General features: G+C 40.3%; 1 protein-coding gene across 2 annotated transcripts; it reads left to right on the top strand.

The window, feature by feature from the left end:
• The first annotated feature begins 1,580 nt into the window (after nt 1–1,580).
• Nucleotides 1,581–14,346, top strand: taok1a (TAO kinase 1a). 2 transcript variants are annotated; one of them, XM_085379522.1, is made up of 21 exons: nt 1,581–2,076; nt 4,962–5,071; nt 5,528–5,776; nt 6,171–6,242; nt 6,347–6,448; nt 6,563–6,608; nt 6,711–6,807; nt 6,919–7,032; nt 7,489–7,580; nt 7,775–7,868; nt 7,983–8,064; nt 8,167–8,328; nt 8,446–8,646; nt 8,767–8,895; nt 9,184–9,420; nt 9,526–9,654; nt 9,785–9,988; nt 10,127–10,366; nt 10,744–10,956; nt 11,080–11,262; nt 11,713–14,346. In XM_085379522.1, exons 3-21 carry the CDS (start codon nt 5,645–5,647, stop codon nt 12,247–12,249), a joined length of 3,066 nt encoding a protein of 1,021 aa, XP_085235648.1. In that variant the 5' UTR covers nt 1,581–2,076; nt 4,962–5,071; nt 5,528–5,644; the 3' UTR covers nt 12,250–14,346. The 2 variants fall into 2 exon arrangements, with proteins under 2 accessions (XP_085235648.1, XP_085235647.1); XM_085379521.1 differs by lacking the exon at nt 4,962–5,071 and having other exon boundaries at nt 1,582–2,076.
• The last annotated feature ends 685 nt before the right edge of the window (nt 14,347–15,031 follow it).

The following is a 15,031-nucleotide window of genomic DNA, read 5'->3' as shown; positions in this document are numbered from 1 at the left end:
AATGAAAAAAACATATCGTGATATGAAAAAATCTCATATCGCCCAGCTCTACTCTGAAGAGAAGTGGAGTGAAAAGTAGAAGCAAGACAGAGTACATGTGGAATGAGGAATGAGGGGGAGACGGGTGTAACAGTGAAAGTGCAAGAAATAGATGTTATGAAGGTGGATAAATTTAATTATCTGGGATCAACCACCAAAAGCAACAGATGGTCCACAAAGAGTGGTGAAAAAGTGAGTGCAGGCAGTGTCAGGGGTGATTTGTGACAGAAGGATGGCAGCAAAAGAGGGAAAGTTTACAAGATGGTATTGAGATCTGCTATGATGTATGGTCTGGAGAGAGTGGGACTAACAAAAAGACAGGAGGCCAAGCTGGAAGTGGCAGAGCTGAAGATATTAAGATTTTTAACGAGAGTGAGCAGGATGGAGTGGCAAGGATTAGAAATGAGCATATGAATCTTTCCTTTTTAAGAAAGCTGGGCTGGATCATGTCCCTTAGCTATTGTGCTATAGCCTCAGGCTTGCAGGGGATTTCCTATGATACAATGAGCATTCCTTCTCTATTTCCTTCTTGTCACACCCAATACATTTACATGTCAAATGCATGTCATTAACTCCAGTTGTAGCATGTGGCTGCTCCTCCTTGAGCTTGGTTCTGCCAAATGTCTCTTCCTGTTAAAAGGGAGTTTTTCCTCCCCACTGTAGTCATGTGGCTGCTCATGGCCACAGTGTGATTATGTGATTGCTGTTAGATACATACCCTCTGTTGCATTGTACAATCTACCGAAATTACCTTGAGATCACTTGTTTTCTGTTAACTTGCGTTTGTGATAGATAAACTGCTACAACCTATCTTACATGTCTGTGTTAACATTCCCCCTGGGTGGCTTTGTGTATCCATTCATTTATTGTATTTTTCTGTTAGTTTTCATGTTCTTATTATTTAAGAAAACAAAACAAAAGCAACAAAAGGTGATGTGGAGCAATGAGTTGTTGCTTACAGACAGTTAACAATGGTGCCCCTATTAGGAAAGAAGTATTCCACTTCTGAATGGATGAACAAATAGATAAATTTAATATACAGTAAACTGCATACAATGCTTCCCTTACTCACAAGGGGTCGCCACAGCGGGTAGCTGCTTTGCATATTTGAGTTGCCGGAGTTTAACGCCGGATGCCCTTCCTGACGCAACTCCCAAGAGAGTTGTGTCTCCTCACGGAATCGAAACAGCGTTCCCTTGTTAGGCAAATGTGTAATAAGCCAAAGATGTTTTACTGCCTCATGAATATACAGTACAACTGTGAAATACAGCTACTATCCACCTTTGGGCTCTCTAACAGTCTGTCTCAGTTCTATAATGTTCTTGTATTTCCTCATCATCGATAACCAAGTCCTTTCATTTAAAATACATATTACATTTATAAAGTCCCCCCCCCCTACTCACATCTTATGCCAGAAATGTCAAAAGTGAAATTATTAAAAGTAACTTCGATAAAAATATGAACGTGATCGCAGGTCCAGTGTTCTTTAATGATGTTCCAGTGTCTCCGCCTCTGGATGTACATGGGTCAGGGAGAGTTTACAGCAAATTCAACAGGCAGGGCGGAACTGCTGTTTGCACTGAGGAGCACAGACAGCCTGGCACATACACACGTCTAAACGGCTGCGGTTAGTCTGCCAGTGTGAGAGGTTAAATCCCGAGGTTTTTTTCCCCCAACGATAAGGCGGACATTATCGCGGCTTGTTTAATGCGGTTCTGGAGGTGTTTGAACTTCCCTCACATTCCCCCCGACGCATTTCCACGAAGGGAGGCGGCAGCGGATCGCTCGGCAGCCATCTTTGGACCTGTCTGGGAGTGGGATCTCTGGCACCCCAGTTACTTGAAGGGTGGGGATTTTAACCTGTAACAATTCACAAATGTGCGCGTTATAATCGACTGACAGCGTGAAGAACCACAAGGATTTGGCGCACGAAGTTGCCTCACTGGCGATGAAACTGAGGGGATACTTTTCAAATCCCAAACTGTTTTGAATTAGCGACATTCTCCACAGCGCTGAAGCCTGGCCTGTCAAAAGAGGGTGAGTTTCAGCTAACTGGCTAAGCTAACTTAGCAAACATAACAAACGTTAGCCAGCTAATTTAGCTTTTTCTGATAAGCGAGTTCTTACAGGTCGCTTAATTCCACATTATCCATGTTTATGTTCAGCTGTTCACGTCGTAAACACGACGCCAATTATGCTTGGGCTGTTTCGCCATATGACACGTAACTTGGCTAACGTTAAGTTTGGTGTGTGTAGATGACATCACACTCCCAAGCTGCTGTCTTTTTATATTTCCGTCTTTTTGATGTGATTTTTTTTTTTTTTTAACACGACGCTTAAAACCGCTGTGGGAAAGTGTTAACTTTTAATGAATCCCAACCAAATAATCTGTGAAATTCCGGTTGTTTTGAAACTCTAGGAGGAGGAGACAGGTAAAAACGCAGCAGGTAATGCTGCGCTGCTGTTTGCCTCACCAATCTTAGTTTGGGCAAACGTTGGATATTTTAAAGGTTTTCAGATCTATCGCCCCCATTCCTCTTGGGTAACTGGTGCCTAGTTACCAACTAACTTAATATACTTGAAGGCATAAAGATACACTGGCTACAATGTTACAGTGCCGTTTCTGTTTGTTTTTGGGTGAAACAGACGTAAACCCTGTGCTATGTTGTGCCATAGGTTGGCGTGCCAAACGGAGGTGTCTTAAATGACCTCCATTACGCTTACATTTGTTTAATGGATTCTTCAAAGTAATGAAAACTACCTGTATTTTTTTAAGTTACTTCTAGGACATGGAAAGAAAAAATGTTTTACTTTATTAAATTGCGGCGCACTTAAGAAGGCGTGCCATTGCTGCAATACCAAGATAGACAGATAATCACTAGTGAAAATGCTCAGCAAGGCCCATTCCTACCTCCCTATAGCTGCACGAACAGGAAATGCTGAGAAATGCAGCGCAGTGAGGGCATACATTGAGAATTCCAGCCCTCCAGTTCTGTTGTCCTGTCCTGCTGCATTCTTGTGCATGCATTTGTGCAAGTTGGAACACCAGGGTATTTATATTGTTGTTGATCTTGTTGTTTGTGTTTGTTGTTTTCTTCTTTTGTTTAATGAAAGTATCAGTTATCATCATTCTCTTTTGTGCTCACATGTTCACAAGTTGAAAATGCTATCATGAGATATGACAACAAAGCTCATTCATGAGAAACAATGTAGTGAAGAACAATGGCAATAAAGAGCCACAGTCCCACATGGTAATGGGGCTTTATTTCAGAGCTGTGGCTACAACTGTGTAGTATAGTGAGTTGTTCAGTGTTGTTGTGAGACAAAAGATGTCTGCTTGGAACTGGGGGCTGTTTCTCCCAGGCTGGGAAAGAAGTCTTGTGACTCTAGCGTCAGCCTTGCATCTGTTTGCAACTGATCATCTGAGCCGAATGGACTCAGTAAACTTTTCTCGGTGATCTTTTACAGTCTACATTAGTATTAGTGAAGCTGTTTCAAAGTAATAATGGAAATTAACGTATTGAGCGTGGTGTTGCGGGCTTAGTAATAATCTTTTATTAATTTCTGTATTTTTAAAAGGCAGAGACATCATGATAACCTGAAATTTAGTAGTTGATATCAATATCAGTAGAATTGCACGAGTCTCAATACCCAATTTGATGTACTTGGACATAAAATACCTTTAATCGCACAAAAGTCATTTTAAATCACTGTCATGGTGGTTTAAAACATTTAAAATGTTAACATTTTATTGATAGTTAGCCACTGCAAACATTTAGGTGCATGAGTGATTTCACAATGGCAGTGCCAGGTGTCTCCAAAAAGAAAAGGTTAGTGTATTTCAGGATAATAACACAAAGTAGTTCCACACGCTACTCATACTGCCTTTTATATCAATGAGTAGAGCCTGCGCTATAGTGGCCGCTATAGTCGTAGCCATCTTCCATGTGTAGTTTTTCCTGGGCTCATGGGCATCCTCCTCCTCCTCCTTCATCATGTAAAGATAGACTGGAACACTTGTAGGCGTTTTTGCCCCCATCACTTCCAGAAGAGTCAATACATACTCTGCCAGTGACTTTTGGCTGCTCCATTATTTCCTAAGGGTCGCCACAGCAGATGGATCAGTATGTTTGTTTTGGCACAGATTTTACACTACATTCCCTTCCTGACACAACCTCTCCATTTATCTTTGCTTGGCACTAGGCTTATACTAGCTTGTGACTCCTTAAACTAAGTTTAGTGTCTCCACTCAGTCTCAAACCGGGTATCTATTGCGTATAAGGTGAATGTGTTACTACACGATGGAGCAGTTATTGTGATGTACTGAAAAAAACGAACTAACAAAATGACTGTTGTTGGGGTTTTTTTTCATAATTTTGGTATTGGCTTTGCTGACAATGAAGAGCTAACCATGTTAACCCCCATAACCCCAGTGAAATTATATTGAGCTTTTGATATATTATGTTAATCCACACACGCTACTGTGATTATTTTTTGGTTATTTTGATCTATTTGTTTGTTTGTTTGTTTGTTTGTTTGTTTGTTTTGTTTGTTTAATTTGTTTACATTCACGAGAAGGCGGCACACTTGACTGCTTCCAGTAAGACACCACTTATGAAAAGGCACGCTGCTTTTCAGATGTCATTTTCCCACATGGTGTGAATCACAAACAAGTAATTTATTTTAATTCTAATGAGTGTTTCTGTTGTGGATATTCCAAAGTCAGGGCAAAGGAAAACTAAGCCGTTACTGTGGTATGACACCACTTTGAATAAGTGGTTTCAAACAATACTTTTAATAAACTAATAAATATAACCTTTGAATAAACTTTTTTTTTTTGCTGAACAAACCCTTTGATCACTTTTAGGAAGATGCATGTACGCTGTTTGCTGCGTTTGAGAATGTTTTCCATGTACCTGCAGGTTTAACCAGTCATCCCGTCACTGGAATACTGAGTTTTCCTTCAGTCATTAACACTGTGAAGGTGCTCAATTTCTCTTCCACGTTCAGGCTGGAGATGGGCAGCTCTCAGGCACGTCTTTGTATCCTCCTCACATCTTTTTGTGTACACACCAGTCACTGAAGGTGTGAGGCCAGTTTTGTTGGCCTGATTTCATTGCTGTGGTTACTATGGAAACAGGAGACTTATCTCTTGCTACCTCAGGATTTCTGACATCATGGTTAAGTTCATGCTTTGTTTAGCCTTCTCATGCCCACATTATTAGGCATGTCTGTTGCTCATCCGAACAACTAAGAGCTTTCTCACTTATATAGCCTTCTAATATGATATAATCAGTGTTAAGAAGTATTATTAGTAATTCAGCATTTAAGTGAATCTTACTTCATAACATCCAGCTTTCCTTTTCTTGTAGTGTGCTGTGCTTCACAGTCCATACAGTGTTGCTGTAGCTTTCTAATTTAGAATAGCAATGCATGTGTACATCTCTGCTAGTGTGTTTACTCTTGTTTTTTTTTCTTGTACTTTCAGTTCTGAACACATATGAAACCACTGTCCTGCAGATGAGTCATCAGTGGGGGCTTTCACGTCGCTGTCGCAGACCCAGATAGTTCCTGGCGGCAGCGGCATTGCCCCCAACCCCTAATTATGCCCAATAACAGTCGGGCGGGGAACCTCAAAGACCCCGAAATTGCTGAACTCTTCTTCAAGGAGGACCCAGAAAAGCTCTTTACGGATCTTCATGAAATTGGACATGGCAGCTTTGGTGCTGTATATTTTGTGAGTATTTAACAACACATGCATACAGACATACCCACAAATCAATTAGATGCGTGTAATGGATTTAGAAGGTTTTAATACAGATATTACGCCTAAACTTTGCTTATGTTAGTCAGCTTAGAGAGAACTGATTACCATAATGTTGCCCCAACATGTCTGCTTGTAGCTGTTGTGCATGTGACTTAATACCGATTAGCTCAGGTATCATGATATCACAATGGGGCTTTTTAATGTTGATTCAAAGCACATAGATATAATTTAATCTTTACAGTTTCATAATGCAAAGTTAATTAAGCTATATGGAAGTAGGACCTTTATTGCCTTATTTATCTCGCCGTAGCTTAAATCACAAAAATCTTGACAATCAGTTTTATGTAATGTGTTTTTTATTCAGGCACGGGACGTGCAGACAAATGATGTGGTGGCCATCAAGAAGATGTCATATAGTGGGAAGCAATCCAGTGAGGTATGATGACCTCAAATGTTCTATATTAGGTTAATAAACTGTTTATTCATGAATAAACTTGTTCTTGCTGTAACAGTCCTTTTGTTGTTTTACTGTTGTCCCAGAAATGGCAAGACATAATCAAAGAAGTGAAATTCCTGCAACGAATACAACACCCAAACACCATAGAGTACAAAGGATGCTACCTACGAGAGCACACTGCATGGGTGAGGTTCTACAACATTGTGTTAATGATGATGATCTTGATGTAAGACTAATATTTATTAATTATTTAAGGGCCAAATATAAATTCACACAAAGCACTTCTGATTTCCTTACAGCTGGTAATGGAGTATTGCCTTGGCTCTGCTTCCGATTTGTTAGAAGGTGAGTGGAAAACCTTGGAAGAAATTACATTCCTGTATTTGCCATTTTTATCCCCATCACCTTTTTTCTTGATTTACATCACTTATTATACATCTTCTTCAGTTCACAAGAAACCTCTGCAGGAAGTTGAAATAGCTGCAATTACACATGGTGCTCTTCAAGGTTTGGCTTATCTTCACTCCCAAACTATGATTCACCGGTGAGTGTTTCAAGTTTTTTTTAGGAGCATGCTGTGCACAGATTGCTTTAGCCCTCATGCACTGTGTCTTCTACGTCTTGCTATAACCATTTCCTCTCATGTGTTTGACAGAGATATCAAGGCAGGAAACATCTTGCTGACAGAGCCAGGGCAGGTAAAACTAGCAGATTTTGGCTCTGCTTCCATCGCCTGTCCTGCGAACTCCTTCGTTGGGACTCCATATTGGTAAAATTCAAAACATCTTACTATAATAATTTATCTATATATGTCTGTATATACCCTGTCTCCTTCTTAACAGATGGGCAATCTGTTTACAAGAACATTGTCACATATTAAACATAATTAACATCTATATGTGAAAAAACCTTCTAAATCCCCATTCTTTTCACTAAATATGGAAAGAAATGCTGCCAGACTAATGTTATTGCTACTTTCACACTGCGAGCAGCCAAGTTACCAGTGACCAATCATGGCCAGCGACATTTTCACAGCGTCATGGATAAAGTGCATTGCCTGAACAGAGTTGAGGCCAACTCAATTTTTACTTGTTGAGATTCAGATCCGTCACGTAGCGACAGCTGTCAGGTGCCCATTTGCAGCTTCACATCCCTGCCTTCCACTGGAATATGAAGTTAGCATTGTGAATGTGATGCCTTCTTTGTTTTTTGTTATTTTTTTCAGGATGGCCCCAGAAGTAATTTTAGCCATGGATGAAGGTGAATATGATGGAAAGGTGGATATTTGGTCTATGGGTATAACCTGCATTGAATTAGGTATGTCCTAGCTCCTTTGCTGTTGCATTGTTAGAATTCACACATCTGCTTTTATACTTCAGTTAACTGCTCACAGTCAGCAGCAGTGTTTCTCACACCATTAGGTTCATTCAATTACTGATGTGGCTTTTTCTTCTTTCATCCTCACTTTCCTTGTATGCATTTCTTAATGTAACCTGTTTCTTGGTTCATAGCTGAGAGGAAGCCGCCACTCTTTAACATGAATGCAATGAGTGCCTTATACCATATAGCACAGAATGACAGCCCCACACTGCAGTCGAGTGAATGGTGAGTTTAGAATTGGATCCATATTTTGTTTTTCAAATTGAATAATGTCTATTTATTATTTATGTTGTTCTTCTACATTCTAAACTTTGTTCATATATGATCTCCCAACTGTAGGACGGATTATTTCCGAAACTTTGTAGATTCTTGCCTTCAGAAATTACCCCAGGATAGGCCAAACTCTGAGGAGCTTCTAAAGGTATTCAACCAAAAATGATTGTGACCGATTTGTTATTGTGATGAATCCTTATAGACAAATTCATGAATTTAACGCAAAATGGCTTTTCTGTTGCTCGTCCAGCATGCATTTGTCCAGCGTGAGCGACCTGAATCGGTTTTAATAGACTTGATAAGCCGGACAAAGGATGCAGTACGGGAGCTAGACAATCTGCAGTATCGCAAGATGAAGAAGATCTTGTTTCAGGAAGTCCACAATGGCCCAACAACACAAGATGAAGAGGAGGTCTGTTTGAAATTGTGTTAACCCCTCCTTGCTTGCCTCTCTGCCTTTCATAGTATTGTGTCCTCTGACACAAGATGTGTTGTAATCTTGTTACTTTCTACTTTCTTTTACTTTTAGGAGCCAGAACCAAGTGTGAGTAGGACCGGTACAGTGAACAGTGTAGGGAGCAACCAATCCATCCCCAGTATGTCAATCAGTGCCAGTTCGCAGAGCAGCTCTGTTAATAGTTTAACAGATGCAGGCGATGACAAAAGTGAGGCAGACATCGAAGGGGACCATACAGTAATGTCCAACAGCTCTGTCATACATGTCAAACAAGTAAGACATCTTTCTTTCACTTTTCATTGAGTAAAGTGTTATTAGTATTATTCTCACTGGAGTCTTGTTTAGATTGGTTCTAAATAGCCTGCAATGTCTGTATTGTTGTGCACCTTTTAGGGAGAAGAGACGTGTAACCAAGATTTACAGACTCACAACCAGCCAACTGAGCAGCAGTCCCCTCCTCCACACACGCCACGGCCAAGAAGAAACCGTGAACACTTTGCCACAATACGCACAGCTTCAGTGGTAATGATGCTGTCATTTCATTTGTACATCATTGCTAACGAACTGTTTAATATCTCAGATAACCATGCATATACCTGCTGGGTGTTTCTGTGATTGTAAAAAGGCAAAAATATTTTCACCCAGTGTCCTCGTGATTATTAGAAGCGTTTACCTTAAGGCAAGCAATATATTTTTTCATGTAATCATCAGAAGTGTTTTGAACAAGCTTGCAATTAAATCTATTCACAATACTTGTGTGCCTTATAAACTTCATGTCTAAAGATAAGTATTTTGTCTTGTGTTTGCTAGCTCACTCGCCAGATTAAGGAGCATGAGCAAGATTCTGAGTTAAGAGAGCAGATATTAGGCTACAAGCGCATGAGGCGACAGCATCAAAAACAGCTGATGGCTCTGGAAAACAAGCTGAAGACTGAAATGGACGAGAACAGACTCCGTCTGGACAAGGAACTGGAGAATCAGAGGAATAGCTTCGCCCAAGAGATGGAGAAACTGATCAAGAAACACCAAGCGTCAATGGAGAAAGATGTATGCTTTCAGCTTCTAAGTGTTCATTAAGTGTGTTGTCAGTGTTATCATTCACTCACTGTTATTGTGCATAGAAAAAACTGATTATATTTGTTTCTTTATCAGGCAAAAACCTTTAGCAATGATGAAAAGAAGTTCCAGCAACACATCCAGAGTCAACAGAAAAAAGAGCTCAACAGCTTTCTTGAAAACCAGAAACGGGAATACAAACTTCGCAAGGAGCAACTTAAAGAGGCAGGCAGATTGGTGTTACAGACACAGAAATACATACAGATTTCTTTTTTCTTTTTAAACTAGCAGTTAGTAAACATTAATCAGTATAAATTAAGTGCTGGTAGTGACCTTCAGTCTGTTATTACTTTAGGAATTGAATGAAAACCAGTCAACTCCCAAGAAAGAAAAGCAGGAGTGGTTGTCCAAACAGAAGGAGAACTTCCAAAACTATCAAGCAGAAGAAGAGGCCAATTTACAGCGCAGACAGAGGCAGTATCTGGAGCTAGAGTGCCGCAGGTTCAAAAGGAGGATTTTGACTACTCGCCACAGAATCGAAAAGGATCTATTGCGAGAGGTCTGTACCTTTCTCTACCACTATACTGTTGAACAGTATGTTACAAATATTAAGTAATCCACAAACTAAAAATGGTCTGTTGTTCTGGAAGTAATCTTATCTTGTAAATGTTATTTATCTCCATTTGGACATCATTAGGAGCTAAGTAAGCGTCAAACCCAGAAGGACTTGGAACATGCTATGCTTCTCCGGCACCACGAGTCCATGCAAGAGTTGGAGTTCCGCCAGCTAAACAACATCCAAAAGACGAGGGCTGAGCTGACCCGACTACAGCACCAGACGGAGCTTACCAATCAGCAGGAGTACAACAAGCGAAGGGAGAGAGAACTTAGACGCAAACATGCTATGGAGGTTCGCCAGCAACCCAAAAGTCTCAAGGTCAGGAGAAGTTTCTGAACATGGGTGTATATTAAATATTCAGACGCTGATTTTAGTAAAAGTGCTTGTCTAGGCACTATTTGAATTATACTTCATCATGCTTGGGTCAGGACTAGCTGGAAAAAAAGATGCACAGATTTAGGAATAAAATGTCAGCCTCAGAATTAGGAGTGCCCAGCTTTATACCTCTTGATATTTTACTGTTTTAATGAAAAAAAACAGCAACAAACTGAATAGACCGTAACCCAGAATTACTTTAATGTAATGCTTTGTTTTCTGGTTGTACTTCCTCACTTCTAAGCATGCTAGCTATTATCTGTAGATAATAGTTGGGAAGTATAGTGCATATAGTATTTACTCCTTTCTCTACAATCTAGTCCAAAGAGCTACAGATCAAGAAGCAGTTCCAGGACACTTGCAAGATCCAAACTAGGCAGTATAAAGCACTGAGGAACCATCTGCTGGAGACGACACCAAAGTCGGAGCACAAAGCTGTCCTTAAACGGCTGAAGCAAGAGCAGCACCGCAAACTTGCCATTTTGGCCGAGCAGTATGACCACTCTATCAATGAAATGCTTTCTACTCAGGCGGTGAGTCTGGTAAAACTGTAAGACTGTTAGTCTCTTACCTGTAATGGATATGGCCACATCAGTAATAGTTGAGTATATGTTTTACTGCTTGGACCCTGAATGTGATCTTCTCGCTGGTCTTAGCTTCGTCTGGATGAGACTCAGGAGGCTCAGTACCAAGCCCTACGAATGCAGCTACAGCAAGAGCTGGAGCTTCTCAACGCCTACCAGAGCAAGATCAAGATGCAGACAGATGCCCAGCATGAGCGTGAAAAGAAAGATCTGGAGCAGAGGGTGTCACTCCGAAGGGCCCTGCTGGAAACAAAGGTTCTCCGCCATAAATTATGTTCATGTTAAGATTTACATTTATATTTTCTTAAGCTATTGAGTCTCAGAGTTTGGATGTAAAGGGGCAAAATGCTCCTACCTTCAGTTAATCCAGTTTGTTTTACATGCAATGTGGGTGAAGTGCTGATGGGATTTACATGAGGTCAGTGGCCTTCTCATCGTTATAATGATAAAGAGTTAATTCGTCCTGCCATACGAGCTGCAACATGATTAAAATGAGAGAAAGGGAAAGCAATAATGTCCACTGTGTACATGTTTACTATTTACCTTTAAGCAGGTTAAAAAAGGGGGGAAACTATGGCATAGTAGAGAGCGTCCTGGGATTTTAAGAGTCCTGAACATTACTTTAGTTGCCATGTTTGTAAGCCATAACAATATTGCGAACAGTTTAATATGAATTTCATTTTTTTCCCTCCTTTTCTGCTATAGATTGAGGAAGAAATGCAGTCCTTGCAGAATGAATGCTCAGCGCGAATCCAGAGCGTGCTGGAACGCCAAGCCAGAGAAGTTGAGGCTTTTGACTCTGAGAGTATGCGCCTAGGCTTTAGCAACATGGTGCTATCAAACATCTCTCCAGAGGCCATGGGCAATAACTTTCCCGGGGCTCAAGTAAGTTGGTGTCAACATCAGCAGCAGCACCCATCTGGAAGCTCTCAAGGTGCACACTGGGGCAGCAGCAGCTCAGGTGCAGGGTTCAGTCACCAAGGCAGTTACCATCGATATCACTCCAGTCCAGGAGGGGCATCTATGCAACATGGCTGGGGACAGGGCATACAGGGAGGAGGGGATTCGACGCCATGGGGCCACCCATCAGCTGGAGTTCTGGGCGCACGCACTAGTGGTATTCAGAACAGCCCCCAGGGGATGGGAAGGACACCCTCGGGAGGGCACAGTGAGCAGGGAATGAGCAGGAGCACCAGTGTGACCTCTCAAATATCTAACGGGTCCCACCTCTCCTACACATAGATCCCTCATCAGCCATGGAATCAAGAATCCAAGTGCGGGGAATCTAAAAACACATCAAGGCAGAGCTCTATTGCTCCGTCTTTCTCAGACACTACCCCACCATTTACCATTTCTCCCATGTACAGATGTGGATGTGTGATGAAATAAATGTTGCTCAGGTCAAAAGGGCTGGAAAAAGCACAGCCCGCCCTCACGGCAGTTTATCGGCACACATACAGATCCTTAAAATTTATGTTGCATAAGCAGTTTGAGTGTCAATATGTTACTTTCATTTGTGTTTAGTTACAGTTCTCTCCTAAGGAGGATTTAAAAGAATAAAATAAAGAAACAAAAAAAACATAAGTTTGTGCTACTCACAGCCATTGCTCTCATTTTGCACATGAAACACTGTTAAAAGCCTTTGACATGTGTTAATTTTGTCCTTTTTTTTAAATGTATCAAACAATCACAGAACTGATTTTATTCAGGACCTCCCTTCTTCACTCTCCCCATTCGTATTCAGTAATACACTGGGCAATTGTTTGATGGTGGTTACGAACGCAGCAGAGTGAGTGAAGATGCTTGTGATGCCAGCCTGCTGTAATGGTCGTCATGATGACTTCGATTCCTCTTATCTTAGTTAGTTTTCTTTCCTCTACCAAAACGAAACATTACAGATTCAGAGCCAAATAATCTAGTCTTAACTGTTTCACACATGCTACAACTATCCTACAGTGCCTTTTTAACCTATGATAACTGAAATTAGTCTCAGATCTTTATAGTTTAAATTTCCTTCTTCCATTTCTTATCAGTGTTAGCTTCTTTTGTTTAGCCTATTTTAGCAGGTTTTCAGACATTTTCCTCAGATTCTCATATTCAGTACAGTTTAAGTCCTATGTATGTCGAGAAACAGAACATTGCTGGTGCATATCTGCAACCAGTTCTCATGCCTTCACATGGTACTTGAGGGGGAAACCCTTGCGTTACAGAGAATGTCACTGTACATGTTCTCAGAAGGAATTGTGACTTATTGGCCTTCATAAAGAATCCTAATAGACATCTGTTTATTTTTATTAGTGCCTTTTAAAACTGCTGCCTTGTTCAAAGCACTTTATACAACTAAATGTGTGTGAGATTTAATAGTTGACTTCTTTTCGCAAAACACCTGGTGAGTGATCATTGGTACGCATATTGTTAAGTTTAGGAGGCAGACTTAGATGTGCTGTGATCCATTTTCTTTTTTTCTTTAGAGCAATTTCCCAAGTACAGAGTACAACTACACCCAATACAATTGTAACTAAGGAGATTGCCAGTCAGTGAAGCTATGGCTGTTGTTGCTCTCAGTTGTGTTTATGTTAAATTCAGAGTGAAGAGAATATGTGAGGATGGTGCTTTTTTTTTTGTGTGTGTGCGCGTATGTTTTGGCTAGAGTTTCTATGAACTGAAGCGAGTAAACTGGAGAGTTTATTATGGCAGGCAGGAAGTTAGAGTTAATTGTCATGACCATAACAGCAGGCTTGGCACAACTAAATATGAAAACACTGGGCCCAAGTAAGCAACACTAATAATTTAAAAGGTGCTAAGTTAATAATGTTACACCAAGTCATTGAACCCCAAAACTTGGGTGACTGAATTGAGCACATGCTTGCATTTTGACGTTGTAGCATGTAAAACTTAGTCAGTGCACAGTTTAAAAAAAAAAAAAAAAAACACAAGCCAAGTGCGAAATACATGTGGCAAAAACACTTCCTTTCCTCCTCTGAATTATATTCATGTCTGCATTCTTTCTCTCTCTTCAGTTTGTAGTTAATGAACTATCGCTGGAGAAGTATGTTCCCATTTTACCTTTTAACAGCCTCTCCATTCAAGTGAGACTTGGCATTTTGACACTGAGAATATAAAACACTTTAAAGATAATTCTCTGGAGTTGGCAAAAGTGACTGCTCCTCCTCACAAAGCTGGAATTTATGTGTGTGTATGCGTGTGTATGGGTTTTTTTTTTTTTTTTTTTTTTTTTTTTTTTTTTTTAAATTACAGGAATTTTAAATGTAAACCCACATTTTAAGAAAATGATTTCTAAAAACTGACAGACTACAGTGACATGTGTAAACCTTTCACGCTCAGAGTTTAGGTGTTAAGTTGTGTGGACATATCTCAATGTTACGCTTGGTTTGTGTACACTGACAAATTGCCTTTACTATCATCTTTAAATACCACTCGTTTAGTCACCATCTCTGAGTATTACCACTGCGGAGTTAGTTCTCTGTCGCTGCACACATTCGACCATTTGTCTCCATTCCACTCTGATTCAGAGCCGCCCTTTCTGGCTGGCTCTTTCTGAATGTTGTTTGTTGCTCTATTCCTATCATATTTGAGGACACACAAAAATGCTGGGATATTTTTCTTTCTAGGTGGGATTTTAACTTTCATTATGTATATATTCTGCCTAGAAAGTATGCATTGTATCAAGTTACATATGGTTTGAACCCGAAACTTTTTTTTTTCTGTTATGCCAACTGATTAGTTCCAGCTACTGTAACAAAACAGGTTGTAGTCATCATTTTTTTTCTTTTGAGTTATTCATGTTGTAAAGAAGATGAGAATGTATTTATCTTTATTGGATTGTTACTATATTCATAGGCCACGGCCAAGAGTTTGAATGTTAGGTCGATCAGACCTCACATAGATGCCAACTTTGTTTATGCGGACACATTTTGTTCACTTTTGTGTCATAGTTTTGTGTGAGGGAACCTGGATTTTGTTATCAGTCGAAAGACTTCTCCACCAGCCTGGATTAGATTTT

This window comes from Rhamphochromis longiceps, linkage group LG14, assembly GCF_057381845.1.
Source record: "Rhamphochromis longiceps isolate RC_006_pf linkage group LG14, R_longiceps_female_GT1.1, whole genome shotgun sequence".
In the NCBI taxonomy this organism is placed as follows: domain Eukaryota; kingdom Metazoa; phylum Chordata; class Actinopteri; order Cichliformes; family Cichlidae; genus Rhamphochromis; species Rhamphochromis longiceps.
This window is presented reverse-complemented; position numbering and strand designations above follow the sequence as displayed.

Excerpts from the sequence above, each read along its gene's own strand:
- taok1a (XM_085379522.1), top strand. The coding sequence starts at position 5,645 with ATGCCCAATAACAGTCGGGCGGGGAACCTCAAAGACCCCGAAATTGCT. Across the intron at positions 6,449-6,562 it reads TACGAGAGCACACTGCATGG|CTGGTAATGGAGTATTGCCT; the intron begins GTGAGGTTCTAC and ends ATTTCCTTACAG. Across the intron at positions 7,033-7,488 it reads TTCGTTGGGACTCCATATTG|GATGGCCCCAGAAGTAATTT; the intron begins GTAAAATTCAAA and ends TATTTTTTTCAG.